Below are 22514 nucleotides of genomic sequence, written 5' to 3' on the forward strand. Positions count from 1 at the left end.
CTTACTCTCAATTTGTACTGAAAGGTGTTAATATCTAGTGTGGCTTACTCTCAATTTGTACTGTAAGGTGGTAATATCTAGTGTGTCTTACTCTCAATTTGTACTGAAAGGTGTCAATATCTAGTGTGGCTTACTATCAATTTGTACCGAAAGGTGTTTTTTTAGTTTAAACATATTTTATTGTCAATTAAGTGAACAAAAGGATAAGGCACAAGTTATGTCAACTTATTGACGCCCTCTCCTAAATACAATATAATATCTATTGGCCTAGACAATATTAATGAAATATAACACATCATATACATGTATATATAGTACGAATGTATATCTTAAAATCTTTTGCTGGACTTTATAAAATAATGCACATGTCTGAAAATATTTAGATTTACATTATCGGCATACAGTTTGGTTTGTTTTTGTTTAACGTCCTATTAACAGCCAGGGTCATTTAAGGACGTGCCAGGTCTTGGAGGTGGAGGAAAGCCGGAGTACCCGGAGAAAAACCACCGGCCTACGGTCAGTACCTGGCAACTGCCCCACGTAGGTTTCGAACTCGCAACCCAGAGGTGGAGGGCTAGTAATAAAGTGTCGGTACACCTTAACCACTCGACCACCGCGGCCCCTAAATCGGCATACAGATTGTTACCATACAATAAAGTATTCAATGTTATATTAATATTTAAGTTTCTTAAATTGTCAAATAAAATGCCTCTGCAATTTACATACTTTTCACATTCAAAGAAATAATGATAGGCACTCTCGCAACGATTTCCACAACTACAATCTGGACTATTTATGAGATTTACACGGAACAAATCATAATTCAATGCACTGCATCTATGCCGTAATTTAGTATGGATAATATTTGTCTTTCTGTCACCAAAATTATAAAATGTTGGGTATTTATCTTCATCAGACCTGGATATACTTTTTTTAAAAGTTGCCAAGGAAGGAGATGATCTAGTAGATTCATCCAGGTCATTCCACATGTGTAGAGATGAAGGTATAAAGGAGGAGGTAGTAAGGGAGAGTCTGTAGTGGGGAATTCTGTAATTATTGTTAGTTCGTAAGATGTAGTTGTTAGTATCGCCAACATTTGGAGGAAGAAGAGAATTAAGATAATGTGGAGTTAAGTTCCTATCCATTTTGTAGAATAGACTTAATTTTCTTCGTTTTCGTCTCTCAGAGAGTGTTAATATATAGTGTCTTACTTTCAATTTGTACCGAAAGGTGATGATAGCTAGTGTCTTACTCTCAATTTGTACCGAAAGGTGTCAATATCTAGTGTGTCTTACTCTCAATTTGTACCGAAAGGTGTTAATATCTAGTGTGTCTTACTCTCAATTTGTACTGAAAGGTGTTAATATCTAGTGTCTTACTCTCAATTTGTACCGAAACGTGTTAATATCTAGTGTGTCTTACTCTCAATTTGTACCGAAACGTGTTAATATCTAGTGTGTCTTACTCTCAATTTGTACTGAAAGGTGTTAATATCTAGTGTGTCTTACTCTCAATTTGTACCGAAACGTGTTAATATCTAGTGTGTCTTACTCTCAATTTGTACCGAAAGTTGTTAATATCCAGTGTGTCTTACTTTCAATTTGTAACGAAAAGTGTTAATATCTAGTGTGTTTTACTCTCAATTTGTACTGAAAGGTGTCAATATCCAGTGTGTCTTACTCTCAATTTGTACCGAAAGGTGTTAATATCTAGTGTCTTACTCTTAATATGTACTACAGGATATAATTCGTACATAGTGTGTGTAGAGGAGGGCGCATGGATTTTGCAAAAAAAATTTGATTGCTTAATAAGTCTTTTTTTTTTTCAATATAATGACTCAAAAAAAAGCAGTTAAGTAACGGAACGGGGACATCAACCTGAAATTTTATCAAATGTAACAACTTTTTTTTTTATCATTTTTAATAAAAGTATTGAACTCTCAAGTACAAGTCTTAATTGTTTCAAACAAAAGGTAAAATGCTAAAAACATTACCAATATTTGATTTTCTATAGAGAAATCTATGGAGAAACAAATGGTGTAGAATATTCATCAATATTCGCTATAAGTGTAGCATAGCGTAGTGCAATCAACTGGGGGAAACCGACAATGTGACAGCACAGCAGGGTACATTTTCTCGATTTCCCAAGAAACACTTTCCCAGAAACATCAAGAACTGTATTCATGAAGTCGTACTCGTGCTCAAATACATATACAATGTACATAATTGTAAGGCCGGTTTTCAAAAGTAATTTTTGGTATATTTTAACAGGAACCAGACACAGAATCGGTCCGGTGTTCGGAATTCAGAGGGATCGGTATTTGGAGGTTTTTTAATACTATAATAAAGAAGGACCAATTCCGTACAATGACAATTCGTTCGGTTTTCAGAGGTGTTCGGTTTTTAGAAGGTTCGGTTTTCGAAAGTTGCAATGTATTTTGTGATAAAACAGAATTTTTAATTTTTCAATGATTTGAAATATTTTGGAAAGACTGAGTGAGATGTCATTTGGAGGTTTAGGTTTTTTTCTGTTAAAATGATATTTCATGATTTAGCCCAGTTTAAAGAAATTAAACCATTTGTACAGATTTCGTGTTTGAGCATGACTCCGTGGATACAGGCCTAGAAGTTAAGAAAGACAAAAAACACAGGACTATTTACTCATTAGATGATTTATTGAGTATGAGCGTCATCACACACGTGACACGTGTTGCTGTGTCGGTACTGTGTGATGATGTATATATGTATATATATGATATTCAGTAAATAATAAATATTATGCTACAATCTGAACATTATTTCTACAAACAAACATGGTTACGTGACCAGTCAACAGATGTGTAACGATTTAAAACACATGATAGTCACAGTTAAAACCCCTGTATACACATGTGTTACTATGGGAAATCTACAATGTGTACGACAAAAATGTCACTCTCACAACACCATACTTCACAAATTCAGTCTTATTCCCTCATTTGGCAATGTTCCATACTCTTGATTTCCCCAAATTTTCCTCCAGACTTAAACTTACTCTATTTTGTTACTTTCTAACAAAACTGTACAAAATTTACTTTCATTTTGCTGTCAAATTTTAACACTAGCCTCGTCTCTTCATATTGACCAAATTACACAAATTCATTCATCTACTACCTATATGAATCCATTTTTATTTGTCTGTCTGTACATATTCCAGTCTTCTGAAACTATTTGGCACATAAGTTCCTATACAACTAGATCTATTACCCTATTTGGCTCACATTGGTATAAATAATCCACCCCCTTCTCCCACTATTTAGCATTAATCTGTTCTAATCCGTCGATCTTAATCCCTGTTTTCTAGTCATTTTCATGGCCCCTAGCTGCTTATTATTGATAAACTTGGCCCAATTTTCAATTTAATTTCTATAAATTCATTTTTTAGTTTATCTCCTTTTTTACTAGAATATGTCCACCGATGTCTTAATGTCTCCTTCCATTAAGTCTGACAGCATCCATCACCCCATTACTTTTGCCTGCTTGTTAATATTTTCTGACACGATTTTGCGCTCCCCCAAATATTCCAGCTGATCTCATGGTTGAAGTAAAGATGTATTTGTCTTGTAGAAGACAATTAAGTTTCAGAATATAGATAACATTATGATAATAGTTATTGCGCCAACCTGGTACAGAAATTTGCACAACCAACAAATCCAGACTTTCTTATCGACAAAATTAAAGGGAGGTAATTCCCTATTTTTAAGTAAGTTGCAAGTTTTAACCTGTGTTTGGCCTATATTGTTGAGAATACTGGTATCGAGAATACTGGTTATCAGGCAATTAAGACTGCTGATTGTCGCCCGCTAAGTCTGCTGATATTTATATTCCTAAAGAACAAATTTCATAAGCAGATTCATTATTTAAGAAATCACAATTAATGTTTAAAAAAAAAGTCAGAAAATAGAGAATGAACCACTAGATTAAGCAAGTGTTATTTTTTAAACACGAGTCTATCAACATAGTTAATATCAAACTCTGAACCTGTCGATATAATGAAATTGACGCACTAAGTAACACAATGACCTAAGTAGTAAGAGTCATAAAAACGTCTATTAAAAACAAAATGTTTTGTCAAAGGGATATGGCTAGCAGTTCTTCTCAAAATAAACTTGGTTTAAATTGATGGCGATAAGCTTAATTGTGGATAATTTTTTTTTTTTTTTTTTATGTATCTACAAGAATCCTAAATTCCATAGGTCGTCCATTTTTCTTTCTTTTAGATATTGCTTACAAGAATCTTAAATTCCATAGGTCGTCCATTTTTCTTTTTTTTAGATATAACTACTAGAATCCTGAAATCCATAGATCGTCCATTTCCATACACTGTCTGGCCCACATTCATACGACAAAACACACGTATATAATGATTATTGTCAACATATTATTGCATATATTAGTTGTAATAGGAAGAGGAGGAACCGCTAGGATGAAATCAGTATTACAATGTAAATGTTTGTATACCTGTTATTAAAATCACACAAAACATTTTTCCCTAACAAAATGAATGTGTACATTAGTTATAATGTTATATATATATGGGACAATATTTAATATTAAGCAATTGTTAGCTTTTTTCAGTGTGTGAAGCCGAGGCCGGACGTGAAATGGCAGTTATAAGTTCATCAACTCATGAATAACGTTTAGTACATACTATACTGGAACATATACGCAAACAAGTTATCTCCCCTGAAGGAACTCATATTACACTGAAAACATGGAATTCAAAGGCACAATAACATACCAGGCCAGTTATAACCCTGTATTTCTGATAAAATGTAACATTTATACCCAAATTATTTTGTAATTTATTTATTTTGAAAAATTAACATTGTATTTGTTTACAGTGAGTAAATCACGGCTGTAAACTAAACTTCCATCCAGGCTACAGGGATTATTTTGGGTTACCAAATGGATTGGTCATTTTCAAGGAAAAGAACTATCTGTTATATGATTTATGGGCCATTTATAGAAATTTGAAGGATTTTTCTGAATCATGTGGGTAATTACGGAAAATTGTTGGCCAATGACCCCCTCCAAAATGATCCCCGAGACAATGACACGACTCCAGTCTAACTGAATTTAAGGTTTGGTTTGTTTGTTTTTGTTTAACGTCCTATTAACAGCCAGGGTCATTTAAGGACGTGCCAGGTTTTGGAGGTGGAGGAAAGCCGGAGTACCTGGAGAAAAACCACCGGCCTATGGTCAGTACCTGGCAACTGCCCCACGTAGGTTTCGAACTCGCAACCCAGAGGTGGAGGGCTAGTGTTAAAGTGTCGGGACACCTTAACCACTCGGCCACTGCGACCCCTTTAAGGTATACTCCGCTGAAGAACAAGTTTGTGAAAAAGGATTGGCCCATCTCCAAATCTCTTGGTTAAGAGGTTATCTGAACACCAAGAACGATGCTGGAAACAAGCAATTTTCAGTGATAATTTTGGAAAAATGTATATATAGGGAATCTTGACCATCATCCTGTGTTATCAGGCTGGACTACGTATATACATAACCAATGTACAAACAGGCTTATCTCATTACAGTTCCTTGTTTCTCTTTCGCTGAAACAGCGTCTTATTTCATTGATCCACAGTGTTAAATGGACACTAGAAATCATTTCTTGCAAAATGTTAAATTGTATAAAAAGAAAACATGTCTACTGGCAAACTCTTTCACAATCATAGCATTTAAAATAATACAGTATACAAAATATTAATGATTTCAGTGAGGGGAAAAAGAAAATAGTCATCTATTGCACATAGCATCAATCAAATATGTTCTTCTTGCCAAATACACATTGAAATGTGTGATAATGTTTTCCCCGTTAAAAATGTGTTAATTACAGAGTGATATTCAGGTAATGAGATGTATTAGGGGCGTGGGACTTTCTAATAAGTGAGATTCTGTTCAACCTCCCCAGTGTAGTGGCCCCGCCACACACCTCGGAGAATACAGTACAGCACAAGGAACACTGCGAGAAATTGTGAGAGCAAGCTGTAAACATGGAAATTTACGTAAGGGGAAAATTTTACGCTAAATACACGAAGGTCATTTGGACCCAAAAAAGTCCCAACTGAATATTATTGTGATTTATGAGGTATTAATACAATAGGTGAAAACGAAAATTAGAAGAAAAGTTGAACCCTCAAGAAAATAACCACTTTCAGAGTAAAGAAAAAATATGTTAATTCTGATGGAGTGTAATGTAGACTATTGTGTGAATTCATGTTCAGAATCAACAACTTAAGTGGACCTCACGGTTAAGTACAAAGTTAGAAATTCATAAAATCAAGTGTTCACCAAATTTTAAGTAATCATAATTGGCCGTTATTGCTGATAGTTGAAGGTCATCTTTTAGATATAAATACTAAAATTCTCTTAACCGAACATATAAATGCAAATAATCTACCAAAATTTGGTACAGAATGATTTGATATCTTTTAAGGAAGGATTACTGAAATCTACAATTAAAAAAAACGCTGCCAAGGGAAGTCACAATGCTAACTTGTCTTGCTAATTTTAAAACCGATGCTACGTATATACCAACTCTATGACAAATATTGCTAAACTTAATGAACGATTTGATAAAAGATGTTAATTGATGACAGATGTTGCTTACATTTTACTTAATGATCTCAACGCCGCTAACTTCGTAATTATTGCACTGATTCTGTCAAAGACGTTAGGTTGTTAACTTGATGACCATTGTCACTACCTTCATAAAAAAGGTTGTTTATTTATAGATATTTTGGAATTGTTAGTTACATGAAAAGAAACACTCATCCATAAACTGATTTCTTTGATCCCCTATTTAAGTACACGGTAAGAGAGTCATTAAAATTGCCTGTCTATCTTTTTTTCAATTCATTGATTAAGTTTTCTTCAAATTCAAAAAATCTATTGTTGTTGCACATTCTCAGAACCAATTTAATTTCTCAAGGACTTTAAAAATAAACTGTCTGTATAGACTAAGTGTTCATTTTATTTGTTTGTTGGAGATTTTGCTACACATCTGTAGAACGAATGAAAAATTTCAAATTGGAGATACAGATACAGGTAAAAGGTCTCTAAAACTTACAAATGCTGCGTTATGTGGACTATCTATTTCACATAATTAAAAGATTAAAACAAAATATTATGTACTGGGCCCCAATTTCAAGTTTTTATAAATATTCTATACAATTTTTAATAATTTAAAAATCAGATCTTTACGTACGAAATCACTGGATACTCCTCTTCTTAACCCAAGCAAGAGAAAAAAAAAAAAAATTATCATAGAAACTATAAATGACTAAAGTCTGAGCTTAACCCAATTAAAAGGTAAAATGTTGATTAATCCAAGACACAAAATTATATTGGTCAGCTTAACCCAAGTAAAAGGTAAAATGTTGATTAATCTAAGACACAAAATTATATTGGTCAGCTTAACCCAATGAAAGAAACAACTGAATTGATCACCATGAATGTAGCTTAGAAACTGGGGCCTAGTATTATAAAGTTCATCTATCAGTTAAAAACAGAATATGTGCAGCAGTTTAAAAGTACAATGAATTGGATGAGGGTGCTGTATAAAATGCTACATAACTATATAACTACAATCACAACCAGATATAGTATAGTCCCCTCACACGACACATTCATCCTCAGCTAGACACCGCATTACTAAAATCTTAAAAAGTATTAAAAGAAATTAAAATACTTTGTTTTCTGTGTCCTTTTTGGCATCATCTCTCACAAACGTTAGACAGTACCGTATCTGGCTATGACTGTCACTACACTGAGTATCCACCAAGATAATTCATTATGACTAGACTGTTCGACTCCTGTTATAATTTGTACAAGATACACCAACATACTGGAGTTTCAATTCCTTTCTTTCCAAACATGAAATGCAATTTATAACTTTATATATAAAAAAAAAAAAAAATGTCAAGATTTTATACCCTGACCTTTCACCCTGACCATGCCCTTTGAACTCCTGATGATCAGCACTTTGACCTGTTCAGAAAGCACTTCAAATATTTATACTGACCAAAATAAATCAGTATCACACACTCCGTAATAGCAGACTTCTATTTATAGAGTCACATCTACATAGGTCCAAGAAATATATTAAAATCGCATCTTTACAGTTTTTACCTAAAAAGGTCAAATCTGCATTAACACAAACCTCTGTATATTGGTAACCCTTGTTTAGAGCACACTTCTCCATGACAGTTCATAACATACCGTATGCAAAAGAGAAATTAAATGTTTTCTTCCCAAATGAAACAGTAAGAGAAATATGTCTTTACTGTATAATGTCACGAACCCCAAGTTAGACTGACCTCACCCCTAAAGAACTTAATACTTTCACACAATAGTGATTTTAGAGAGCTATAACCTCTTCTAAAGAGTGACTTTCAGAAAAACAAAGATCTTAACAGGATGACCTTCACATGCATGAAGCCTATAATGTATACAGCAGTGATTTATATGAGATTCATCAGAAGGCTCTCAACTTTTATATCGCTTGTCCAGGAATACTGAAGTGGTAGTGACAGAGGTAGTCTGTCTGAATTTGTACTGATGTTACTGTTACCAAGAGGTTGTGTTAATGGAGACTTGACCTTTAACCCTGCATGGTGTCATTCCTATATGCGACCCTGTACTTCACATTACTTACAATAATATACAGACTAGGTCATAATATAAGTAGTAAAACATACACTATTAGGTTTTAAAAATTCTAAAAATGTCAAAATGTTGTACATCTTAACAGGAGAGTAAAAACAAATAGAACATCTTACTTCCGAGCTCCATAGAATGGTTTAGGGCCCAGCCGCACTGGCTGAGAGCGGACTGAGCCCTCTAAAGGAGGAGTTGCCCCCCTTGACGGCAGTTCCAGACTGTGGCGGACATTAACCGTCTCTAGAGATTCATGGCGATGTGATTGACAAAGTGTGGGTGACACACTACGAACCCGCGACCTTAACAACAAATTTTCCGCACTTTGAGTGTCAGTATCGTGTTTCTGTTCAAAAAACTCTCTTAGCTCTTTAATGCTCCCTCTCCGCTCTAGATTGCACCCTTCTGTCCCACCCCAATCCTCTACACACCCCTGACTCCCCTTGGAGCTAGGCAGTATACACGACTGACTCAGAGTTCTCTCAGAACTCCTTTGTACCACACTGTCTTTCTCCACAGTCTCAACTGTTGCTATGGAGGTTTCTATTGACAATGACCTCCGATTTCCAGGTGACCTCCAAGCCCTCGGAGACTTTGGAGAACCCTCGGAGGGAGTATTATCACTTCGTCCAAAACTAACACGGCGTAACACTTTAGGCGAATCATCTGTCCTCTGTCTGTTTCGTTGTGAGGGAATAGAGATGTCACATGCCTTTTGTAAAAAAGGAGATTCACTTCCTTTACGAGATTTAGGGGAGGCAGTTGCCCCATCTAAATGCTGAGTCTTAGGTGAGTTTCTGAGAGAAGCATCTTTGCAAAGCTTAGGTGATCCAGTATCGTGAATTTTTGTTGGTATCCTTGACTTCGGAGACCCATCAGAGGAACATCCATCACGCTGAGATTTCGGAGAACTTTTTGAGCTTCCGACACGATTCTCTGACTCACTTACTGATGATTCACTTGCTGTGCGATTCCGTGAGCAGCTACGGTGTTTTGGTGGTTTGCTGGCACTTGTGAAGCTAGACTGACGATCCCAGGAACGCTCACGACGAGTTGTTTCCTTTCTCCTGCCAAGTTCGTATCCAATGTCAGTAGAGATACTACGGCGACTTCTCGGCATCTGCCACTCATCAGATGTCGTAACAAACTGTGTGGAAACATTTTCCTTGTCCATCACGAAGCGTTCTGTGTGTGATTGCGAGCGTCTGGCGGCAAAGGCACTACGCGCACTGTGCAGTCTAACAGTCTCAGTGTTTTCTATCTCACCACCAGGCAAGCACACCAGCTTTTCTTGAGACGAAGATGATGACTGTTTCTTCAAATGTGATGCCTCATACTCGCCAGCAGTCTTCTCGAACAATTCCCGTAAACTTTTTAGCTTTGTGGATCTATGAGCACGAGTGAATCGAATATCTTCCTGTTGTCCTTCATCGTCTCTGCTTAAAAAATCGTCATGACGGGACGATGCCACCTGGAGGAAGGACTCATCCAAAGAACTGCGACTTGGTGGATCATTCAGAAATGCTGATAATGGACTACGTTCCAGGTTAAACCTGTGTCTTTCTTTAGGTATATCCTGTACAGCCGAAGTGTTAGTATCGACAAAAACATCATCGTTGGTGTCTGCGTCGCTTGCCTCGCCGGTCTCCAAATACTGTGCATTGTTAACGCTATCCTTTCCTTTTTTCAAGCTTGTCTTCCTTTCCATGACCAATTTAGTCTCTCCTCGCTCTGACCTCTGACCTTTTGCTCCTGTCTTGTCTGCAGTCTTCTTTTCCTTTTCTGACTTGGCCTTTTGAGCTCCTGTCCTATGAAATCCCCCCTCCCTACGCTGAAGATGTGCTTCGTCAGCCTTTGTTCGCTCTGACATTGACCGCCTGATACCAACGTTTGTTCGAGGCTCGGACTTCTTGCGGGACTTTGAACACTTTATTACACTGGGTCGACTCACTTCCATAAATTCCCTTTCAGGGGGAGGCAACTCTGGGAGATCGGATAGATTCTGTTGCCATGGAGATTCTGCTGTACTGTAATTGTCTTCATGCGCCATATTTCTTAGTTTTGAGCAACAGGCATCGTCATCGTCAAAGTCGTCCATGTCATGTGTCATCTTTGGTGACTTCTGTGACATGGTCAGTTCTAGGTCAGCGTTGATGGCATTCTGATGAGCTTCCTCAGTGTTGTCAAGCATGTCAATGACCCTGTTAGTTGCCATGACAACAGGGCCTTGCGACAGGGAGCACAAGTTCTCTGTAGGAAGACTGATAGATGACATGCCTGCCTCTACCTCCATCCGTGTGCTTGACTGAAATTCACCCTCATACTCCCCTTGATCAAAATGTGCAGCAGTTTCGATGTGACTCATGTCTACAACAGGTCTGGCGAATCCCACGTGGACCTCATGTTCTGACTGCTCCTGATATACAAACGACTCCATGGCGACCACACTAGGTGAGTCTAAACTACTCTGTTGGGACTGGGACTTTAATCTCTCGTTCATTTTTTCTCTAAATTCATTCGACAAGTTTTGATGCGTAGGAATGCCAAAACAACTCTCGTTGACGTCTATATCCTCCAACATGGATTGGAATGGCTGGGCGTGGTCGCGGTCGGTGAATGCAGTATTTTCTGACCGTGACGACTCACTATAATGCCCGGCACCTCCAATATTGTTTGTGTTGTAACTATTACTGGTACTCTCAGACTGACTAGAGGATATGATATGACTAAGAGCAGTGGCACCATGACTATACTGATTATCAACGAGCCTATCCTCTGACGGACCCGACGTGTCCATTCTCTCCTGCACAGAACTGTCGCGGGGAAAATCAAACGAATCCATTTTCTGAATTTTGCGAGGTTTTGGAAATGAGGCCTTTTCTTCGCGTTCACATTTTTGACTAGTTGGTAGTTTGCTATCACTTTGTTTTAACTCGTCGCGTCGTATCGACGGTTTTTCCACTGTCATACGATCTGTAATACTGTGTATTTCTGTAAGGGCGTCCGACGTCCCACTTGACGATGTCGTACTCTGGCTATCCTGAGTCATTATACTACACTGACGTATCTGAGGAATGTCCGACTCTGTCAAACACTTTTTTATCATAGGTTTTTCCATTGTGACAGTCTGATCTTGTGTACAACATTCTGGAGTTTTGTCCCTTTGTTTACGACTACCCATCAAAGTCGTTTCTATGGCACCAACTGTCTGAGATTTTTTGAGCTGTGGACGAAATCTATTAGAAGAACTAAGAACATGGTCATCGTTTGCCACTGTCCGACACACATCTCCTGTGGGGGCCAGTTGCTGGCGCCACACATCATTAAAATCAGATAAACTCTGCAATTTTCTGTCAAATTCCTCAGAAGCGGATTCAGATTCGACCTTGACTTTGTCTTTTTGTGCTTTCACAGACTCTACTTTTGTTGCATGTTTGACTGATGGAAGAGCTCCGAAGTCCTGATTTAACCCTGCCAGGTCTTCCCACCGTGGCTGTTGCCTAGGTGACCGAGGACTGGATTTGGACGACTTGTTGGACGAATCATGGTCAGATTCTAACATGAGTTTTGCAAATTCACGCCTAGCAGGAGGTTTGGTTTTATGTACCGAGTGACTCTTAGTGGTTGGCGATCCTTCACATGCTTTTGCTTCACTTGCAGTTGCGGGACTATAGGTGGCGCCACCTACATAGGCAGATCCAGACCCAGAGAATGACTGTGGCATGTACCCCATCTCCTGAGACCACTGTACAGGAGAGCTTACAGACTCGGTGGGAGACAGAACAGGACTGGATGTTGTCTCATCCTTACTTACACGACGCATTGTTTTCATTTCCTGTAGAATACCTTGCCGCGACAAGAACTCCAGATCTTCATCTGACAAGTCAAATTCCACACAGCCATGACGCGAGTCTGAGCGTTTCATCTTGTTGTCAGGGTTACGACTTTTGACTGGATGCTCATCATCAGAGAGACCAAATTTAGCCCGCTCCTCAGGAGACATAGGACTCGGAAGACAGCTTGACTGTTGGCTACTGGCACCATGCATGGCCTGGCGAGGACTTAGCTTTCCTCCTTCACTGTATCCTGAAATATCACTTCCTGTTGGTGATGCATTCTGGGTATTAATGTGTGCTAGTTTTGTTTGGTTTGCTGCTGATGGCCGGAGTGGTGCCCTGATGACACGTGCAGTCTCTATTACCTGAATCTCCTCAGCTGGACGTTCAACAAAAGTAGTCTTAGCATCGCCAGAATCTGACGGCAGAGGTGGGATAATGTTAGGAGACGAAAATCCAATATGGTCGCCTTGGTAATCTGAGGGAATATTGTCAAAGGATCCGGAGCGACTCCGGTTATTGGGGCGTTCTCCTTCCTGTAAGTGATTGGCCTTGTCCAAATCTCTTCTAAAGGCCTTGTCAATCTGTGCGTTGATCTCGCGTAATGTCCGTGTTAGGGGAGATTCAGCTTCATTAAAACTGTCCACTGAAGCACTACGTCTCCGACGGGCAGCTGTATGATTGTCTTCATAACGTGCGAAACTATCTGTCGAAGCGGACAATTCACTAATCGTGATGGAGCTGAGCATGTCGTCACGAGACCCTGTACAGGACGTCATGTCCTCCAGAGACTTCTGAATGTCAGCAGGTACACTCAGGCACTTTGACATCTTGGAAACGGACAAATCGTTTGTTTCACTAACACTTTGCTGTAAAACAGTTGAAGACGTCATCTTCACAATTTTACCATCAATATTTCTAACACATTCAGAAGTACCAGATGAAGGATCAGAGGTTGTCGGCGACGAAAGAGAAGATGACGGCGTTCCAACAGAGCGACAAGTATCAACATACATTTTCTTATCTGCACCGAACGTTGTCTCAATATGGCCAGAGATGTCCATTGGAGATGTTTTGGTCTCTTCTTCAATGCCGAATCGTGACTTCTCCTCATCAGATAGGATTTCTGCATAATCATGGTGTCTTGAGTAGTAAAAGTGAGAAGTTGGTGGTTCATCGGGAGTTCCAGCCGGTGTGGATCCACCACTACCACCCATCCAGTTTTTCCGTTTCGCACCTGGACTCTCCGGAAGTTCTATTGTCACCACCTTTCCGTCATCTGCTTGGGAGTTCTTGTCTTTGATCTTGTCCTCACGGAGACGACCCCTGACGATGGGTGGTGTTCGGCTGCCCCTTCGGCCATGTTCCCGCTTTTCTTCCGGTGAAACATTTGGTAAAAGACTCGGAGACTTGCGCTGATCTGCGGTCTTCAACAAGTTAGCATCTTTCACATGTAGGACAAATTTATCACAATCACCTTGCCCTTCCTGAGATTTACGAACACCACCAGGTGGTAGGTCAGCTTTATTGGGTTTGTCGGCACTTTTACTGCTGGAGTTAGCTCCCTTTTCCTGTTCCTGCCTTGGCGATGACGGTCCTGACGGTGATCGACGGTGTGTTATAACCTTGCGTTTGTTATCTCCCCTTACAAAGGACTGCTTACGCTCCGGTCGATTGTCAGACACACCATTTTCAGTCGGTGTACTGTCTGGTGTATCTGTAATGAAGAAAAAAAGATCAGATAAATCTTGTGTTCACGAATACCAGTAGTTATAGTATATAGTTTCCTTCTACATTCCCTTGTTTTGTTCTAACTTAAGCCAAATCAAATATCCCCTTTCCTTTTAAAGCTGTTCCAGGAAATTATATATGGGATAGGGGGGGGGGGCACTTTAATAAACTCTTTCCTTTTAAAGCTGTTCCAGGAAATTATATATGGGGGGGGGGGAGCACTTTAATAAACTCTTTCCTTTTAAAGCTGTTCCAGGAAATTATATATGGGGGGGGGAGCACTTTAATAAACTCTTTCCTTTTAAAGCTGTTCCAGGAAATTATATATGGGGGGGGGGGCACTTTAATAAATAACATGTGGTGGTGTGGTTTCATACTAAAGTCACATCTATAGGTTGGTAGGGTTTGAAATAAACTGATTCTGTTGTTGGCTGTATTTGATGTATATGTACCATTTTCACATTGAAATTGCTTCTATACCAGGGTACTGTTCACAGAAAAACAGACATGTGGGAGGGTCATCAAAATTTTAAATAACTTCTATATATGGGTCCCCTGATTCTAAGTGCCTTCCCCTTGTCCCATATGTTTTCCTGGAACAGCCCTAAGCAAAAAGACACTTCATCCCAAATTCTTTTCCAGTAAACTGAGAGTTGGGTACATTTAAAAATTTGTTTTTAATTTATATCATAACAATTGCCTCACTACAACATGAAGGTCTTGGTCCTAATAAATCAGTCATGTAAGTATTCCATGTCAGTGTATTAATTATTATCAAGCCTTGTTATTAAACGTCACCTAGAAAAGATGTGATTTTTCCAATACTAGATACTCAGAAATCTGGCCATATAAGATGTCATAGCAAATGTGGTGACTGGTGGTATTAAAACGTTAAATTTCAACAGCCTGTGGTTCGTACAGATTTTTCATAACAAAATTCAAGCATTTTTCAAGCAATTTTTCTAAATTTTCCAGGAGCATTTTGTTTTTGTAAAAACTCACAGACAATTGGGGTATTTTTTTACTTAGATTAAAATATTAAAAGTACATGTCGACCATTCCTATTCTGTAGTGTTAAGTTAAGAGCTTGTAATAAATAACCATTTAGCTAATGTTTGGTTACTGTGATGAATGAATTTAATCCAGAAAATACATCTAAAAGATGAATTTTCTTGATTTTTTTCTTAATTCTGTAACTACATGAGAAAAAAAATCAAGCACTCTCAGTTAAACTCAAGGAAGAGAAATAAAAATTCAAGCACTTTTCGGGGACTTTTATATATTTATATATATATATATATATAAAAAAGTCGATTCAAGAACATTTTGAAGCACTGATTTGAAATTTGTAAGAACTTTCGAGGTCTGTACGAACCACCAGCCAAACTGATAACACCTACCGCTGCTAGTGCCACTGGCATCCACATCAATGCCGACCTCGCGAGACCCGGTCATGATAAAGGACGGATAGGACACGGAATGGTCGGAGTGCATCAGTGCTCGTGGAGATTCTGATGACAAGGAACGCTTGTGTCGGATACTCGGATGTTTTGATTCGTCATCTGTAAATAAGAAAACGAAATATATATCCCACAGCAATCAACACACAGAGATCAACACAAATATCAGTGGGATTTTAATAACAATGCTACATATCTGAACTTCAATCATCTGAGTTTTGTGTCCACTTTCATCAGTTTTCTTTCGTGATGAAGTCAAACATACAAACATCGGTGCATTCTAACGAATTAATATCCCGAGAGCAGTTTGGACATTCATCATTCTATCGCGTCATAGAAAAGATACGATTTCTTTGATACAATGATTTAACATCAATGGAGGAATTTTTTCAATACCATCAAAGACCAAGGGTATACATACACTCTTGTTAACAATACAGTGGAGATTATTGGGACAAAATTGATATAATACCTCATATTTACAGGACTGTTTCACGTTTGTAGATTATTTTATTTCAGATGACCTATTCTCTATGTCATAAGGTTAAAGCATGTCCTACAGAATGGATACCTGTGTATCAGTACACTATCAGTAAATAACTAATTTATTCCTCTAGATCATCAGCTTAAAGCATGTCATACAGAATGGCTACCAGTACCTGTGTAGCAGTTCTCTATCACTAAATTACTAGAGACAAGGAAAATTTCTAAACCCTAGAACTTATATTTCATGATCTGGGCTAAAATATTTAACAAGGGCCCAATGGGCCCAAATCGCTCACCTGCAATGCAGTGATCTTTTCATATATGGATCCTGCAGTTATTTGAAAGCATGCTACAGGACCAATATAATGTCTCTCTGCACTTTGGCTTTTCACTAAAAGTCATTTAAAGATTTAAGCATACTTGATCGACGTGACCTTGAATGTGAGTCAAGGTCATTCATTTGAACAAACTTGGTAGCCCTTTACCACAGCATGCTACAGTCCCAATATCAACTCCCTGGGACTCTTGGTTATTGAGAAGAAGTCGTTTAAAGATTTTAGCCTTTTGACCCCTGTGACCTTGAATGAAAGTCAAGGTCATTCATTTGAACAAACTTGGTAGCCCTTCACCCCAGCATGCTACAGGCCAAATATTAGGTCTCTGGGACTGTTGGTTATCAAGAAGAAGTCGTTTAAAGATTTTAGCCTTTTTGGCCCCTGTGACCTTGAATGAAGGTCAAGGCCATTCATTTGAACAAAGTAGGTAGCCCTTCATCCCAGCATGCTACAGACCCAATATCAACTCCCTGGGACTGTTGGTTATTGAGAAGAAGTCGTTTGAAGATTTTAGCCTTTTTGACTCCTGTGACCTTGAATGAAGGTCAAGGTCATTCATTTGAACAAACTTGGTAGCCCTTCACTCCAGCATGCTACAGACCCAATATCAACTCCCTGGGACTCTTGGTTATTGAGAAGAAGTTGTTTAAAGATTTTAGCCTTTTTGACCCCTGTGACCTTGAATGAAGGTCAAGGTCATTCATTTGAACAAACTTGGTAGCCCTTCACCCCAGCATGCTACAGACCCAATATCAAGTCCCTGGGTCTTTTGGCTATTTAGAAGAAGTCGTCTAATTTTTTTTTAGCATATTTGACTCCTGTGACCTTGAATGAAAGTCAAGGTCATTCATTTGAACAAACTTGGTAGCCCTTTACCCCAGCATGCTACAGACCCAATATCAACTCCCTGGGACTCTTGGTTATTGAGAAGAAGTTGTTTAAAGATTTTAGCCTTTTTGACCCCTGTGACCTTGAATGAAGGTCAACGTTATTCATTTGAACAAACTTGGTAGCCCTTCACCCCAGCATGCTACAGGCCCAATATTAGGTCTCTAGGCCTTTTGGTTATTGAGAAGAAGTTGCTTGAATGGAAAGTTGACGCCGGACGGCCGGACGGACGACGGACGACGGACGCCGCGCCACGGCATAAGCTCACTTGCCCTTCGGGCAGGTGAGCTAAAAACTGGTCAGCTGCTTTACTTCAAAGCCTATGAGTGTATGCCTTATAATAGACATAGGAAGAGACTGGAGGGTGCAATGGGATTTCATAAAAGTAGTGAAATTAGAAATTATTTTTTCAGGATTTCAATATTGTTGTTAGACCCTGATAAGCCAAATTTGAACAACTGGGCCCTGTTGCTCAACACAGAATAACCGTGGTTAAAAGAATCCTTTACCTGTAAAAATGACCCTACCAGACTTTGTATACTTTTTGTACCTGAGTAGATCCTAACCCTACCAGACTTTGTATAATTTTGTACCTGAGTAGATCCTAACCCTACCAGACGTTGTATAATTTTGTACCTGAGTAGATCCTAACCCTACCAGACTTTCTATACTTTTTGTACCTGAGTAGATCCTAACCCTACCACAGACTTTCTATACTTTTTGTACCTGAGTAGATCCTAACACTACCAGACTTTCTATACTTTTGTACCTGAGTAGATCCTGACCCTACCAGACTTTCTATACTTTTGTACCTGAGTAGATCCTAACCCTACCAGACTTTCTATACTTTTGTACCTGAGTAGATCCTAACCCTACCAGACTTTCTATACTTTTGTACCTGAGTAGATCCTAACACTACCAGACTTTCTATACTTTTTGTACCTGAGTAGATCCTAACCCTACCACAGACTTTGTATAATTTTGTACCTGAGTAGATCCTAACCCTACCACAGACTTTTTATACTTTTTGTACCTGAGTAGATCCTAACCCTACCACAGACTTTGTATACTTTTGTACCTGAGTAGATCCTAACCCTACCACAGAGTTTCTATACTTTTTGTACCTGAGTAGATCATAACCCTACCACAGACTTTGTATACTTTTGTACCTGAGTAGATCCTAACCCTACCACAGACTTTGTATACTTTTGTACTTGAGTAGATCCTAACCCTACCAGACTTTCTATACTTTTGTACCTGAGTAGATCCTAACCCTACCACAGACTTTCTATACTTTTTGTACCTGAGTAGATCCTAACCCTACCAGACTTTCTATACTTTTTGTACCTGAGTAGATCCTAACCCTACCAGACTTTCTATACTTTTTGTACCTGAGTAGATCCTAACCCTACCAGACTTTCTATACTTTTTGTACCCGAGTAGATCCTAACCCTACCACAGACTTTGTATACTTTTGTACCTGAGTAGATCCTAACCCGACCAGACTTTCTATACTTTTTGTACCTGAGTAGATCCTAACCCTAACAGACTTTCTATACTTTTTGTACCCGAGTAGATCCTAACCCTACCAGACTTTCTATACTTTTGTACTTGAGTAGATCCTAACCCTAACAGACTTTCTATACTTTTGTACCTGAGTAGATCCTAACCCTACCACAGACTTTGTATAATTTTTGTACCTGAGTAGATCCTAACCCTACCAGACTTTCTATACTTTTTGTACCTGAGTAGATCCTAACCCTACCAGACTTTCTATACTTTTTGTACCTGAGTAGATCCTAACCCTACCAGACTTTCTATACTTTTTGTACCTGAGTAGATCCTAACCCTACCAGACTTTCTATACTTTTGTACCTGAGTAGATCCTAACCCTAACACAGACTTTCTATACTTTTTGTACCCGAGTAGATCCTCACCCTAACACAGACTTTCTATACTTTTTGTACCTGAGTAGATCCTCACCCTACCACACTTTCTATACTTTTGTACCTGAGTAGATCCTAACCCTACCACAGACTTTCTATACTTTTTGTACCTGAGTAGATCCTAACCCTACCACAGACTTTGTATACTTTTGTACCTGAGTAGATCCTAACCCTACCAGACTTTGTATAATTTTGTACCTGAGTAGATCCTAACCCTACCAGACTTTCTATACTTTTTGTACCTGAGTAGATCCTAACCCTACCACAGACTTTCTATACTTTTTGTACCTGAGTAGATCCTAACCCTACCAGACTTTCTATACTTTTTGTACCTGAGTAGATCCTAACCCTACCAGACTTTCTATACTTTTTGTACCTGAGTAGATCCTAACCCTACCACAGACTTTCTATACTTTTTGTACCTGAGTAGATCCTAACCCTACCAGACTTTCTATACTTTTGTACCGGAGTAGATCCTAACCCTACCAGACTTTCTATACTTTTTGTACCTGAGTAGATCCTAACCCTACCAGACTTTCTATACTTTTTGTACCTGAGTAGATCCTAACCCTACCAGACTTTCTATACTTTTGTACCTGAGTAGATCCTAACCCTAACACAGACTTTCTATACTTTTTGTACCCGAGTAGATCCTCACCCTAACACAGACTTTCTATACTTTTTGTACCTGAGTAGATCCTCACCCTACCACACTTTCTATACTTTTGTACCTGAGTAGATCCTAACCCTACCACAGACTTTCTATACTTTTTGTACCTGAGTAGATCCTAACCCTACCACAGACTTTGTATACTTTTGTACCTGAGTAGATCCTAACCCTACCAGACTTTGTATAATTTTGTACCTGAGTAGATCCTAACCCTACCAGACTTTCTATACTTTTTGTACCTGAGTAGATCCTAACCCTACCACAGACTTTCTATACTTTTTGTACCTGAGTAGATCCTAACCCTACCAGACTTTCTATACTTTTTGTACCTGAGTAGATCCTAACCCTACCAGACTTTCTATACTTTTTGTACCTGAGTAGATCCTAACCCTACCACAGACTTTCTATACTTTTTGTACCTGAGTAGATCCTAACCCTACCAGACTTTCTATACTTTTGTACCGGAGTAGATCCTAACCCTACCAGACTTTCTATACTTTTTGTACCTGAGTAGATCCTAACCCTACCACAGACTTTCTATACTTTTGTACCCGAGTAGATCCTAACCCTACCAGACTTTCTATACTTTTTGTACCTAAGTAGATCCTGACCCTACCACAGACTTTCTATACTTTTTGTACCTGAGTAGATCCTAACCCTACCAGACTTTCTATACTTTTGTACCTGAGTAGATCCTAACACTACCAGACTTTCTATACTTTTTGTACCTGAGTAGATCCTAACCCTACCACAGACTTTCTATACTTTTTGTACCTGAGTAGATCCTGTATAGAGATTCCTCAAAGTCGCGCGAGATTCGACCACAGTCAAGCCCCGGTAATGACATTGCTAATAACGATTCTGCACTTTTGGCACCACGTAGACGTCGCCGCTTCCAGTTGTGAACATCTTCCTCTGTGATGGCTTTCCTATCTTCACTCAGACCAAGTGGCTCTGGAATGATGTCATATTAATGGTAAATAAAATGTTTAATGTATTGAGTTATAATATTAATGGTCATTAAAGTGTGTTGAATGGTAATATTATTGGTCAATAAAGTGTATAATGTATTGAATGGTAATATTGACTGGCGCCTTTCTATTTATCTGTCACCCAGATTGCATTTATATTGACAATAAATACAATCTGACAAGCGTTTAATTGTTGATTATAAAGTTTTCTGCACTTAACGAGTTAACTATTATGACTGTCATGCATACATGTATTATCACAGTTCAGAAATAGCTAGAGAGTCATCTGTTGTAACACACTTGCACTAAATGCAGTATTTGTATATTAAACATGTAGACATACCAACTGATCAAGGCACAAATCTATTATAATCTGTGTATGTACTAATATTTTACCAAGTTTATGAGACAAATTATTTCAATTATGGACAAAAGTAGTCATTGACGTCACATTTCCATTTAAAAGTTACTTACCACCTATGCTGTTTTTACGTCCCTTCTGTTTGATGCTGCCCTGCCGTGGCCCACGAGAGAAGATTGAGCGCCAACCACTCGGTGATTTCTTTGACTTGCCATAGCCTACAGTGTTACTTCCACTGACCAGCGTTTTCTTTCTGTATAGGATAAAACAGAGCCTGAAATCATGTTAGGTACAGCATGTGGGCTTTGTCCCTCACAATGTACATAGCTGGGGTGAGAGTTCGGTTTATTTTGTTTGGTTTGTTTAACGTCCTACTAACAGCCATGGTCATTTAAGGACGTGGCAGGTTTTGGAGATGGAGGAAAGCCTGAGTACCCGGAGAAAAACCACCGGCATACAGTCAGTACCTGGCGACTGCCCCACATAGGTTTCGAACTCGCAACCCAGAGGTGGAGGGCTAGTGATAAAGTGTCGGTACACCTTAACCACTCGGCCACCACGGCCCCTGCTTGAGTGAGAGGTTGTTGGGATAATGCAATTTAGTGGTTGGTGGTTAAATGGCATGGTAATAACATAATAGCCTTACATCTGTATAATGTTGTGTACATCATGTTGGCTTTTGTCCCCCACAATGTACATAGCTGGGGTGAGAGGCAGTTGGGATAATTCTGTTTAGTGGTTGGTGGTCAAGTGGTGTAGATGTAACACACTTGACTTTCATCAGGGAGCACTTTCATCTGGGTCAACTAGACCGATTAAAATATCGAGGATATTGAATGATTTCAAGTTGCATATAACATACATTTCAACAGTATGACAGAATATCGATATAACATACATTTCAAGAGTATGACAGAATATCGATATATTCTTTCATCACAATTTAGGCATTTTCTACTGTTATCTGCAGAGAATCTGTGCATGAATAGCTAACTTCAAGTGAGTATTTTGTCAAACCTAGTCTGCATATTTCAGAAATACAGCAAAATGGCCCATCTATCTCTCAAAACTTTATTTTCAATGTAAAACTTATATTTTCACTGCAAAATCTTATAAAATTCTCTCATCGCT

At 38.7% G+C, this 22514-nt stretch overlaps 1 protein-coding gene across 4 annotated transcripts in view; it reads right to left on the reverse strand.

The window, feature by feature from the left end:
• Positions 1-2653: 2653 nt before the first annotated feature.
• The window catches only part of LOC117341471, a 63459-nt gene continuing 43598 nt past the window's right edge, over positions 2654-22514 (reverse strand). For all 4 annotated transcript variants that reach the window (XM_033903330.1, XM_033903329.1, XM_033903328.1 and 1 more), the window contains 4 exons: positions 21497-21636; positions 20826-21005; positions 15667-15828; positions 2654-14252 (listed from right to left, as the gene is read on the reverse strand). In XM_033903330.1, coding sequence (XP_033759221.1) covers positions 8818-14252; positions 15667-15828; positions 20826-21005; positions 21497-21636 — 5917 coding nt within the window. In that variant the 3' untranslated portion in view covers positions 2654-8817. The remainder of the gene's footprint in view (positions 14253-15666; positions 15829-20825; positions 21006-21496; positions 21637-22514) is intronic.

Source organism: Pecten maximus, chromosome 13 (genome assembly GCF_902652985.1).
Source record: "Pecten maximus chromosome 13, xPecMax1.1, whole genome shotgun sequence".
In the NCBI taxonomy this organism is placed as follows: domain Eukaryota; kingdom Metazoa; phylum Mollusca; class Bivalvia; order Pectinida; family Pectinidae; genus Pecten; species Pecten maximus.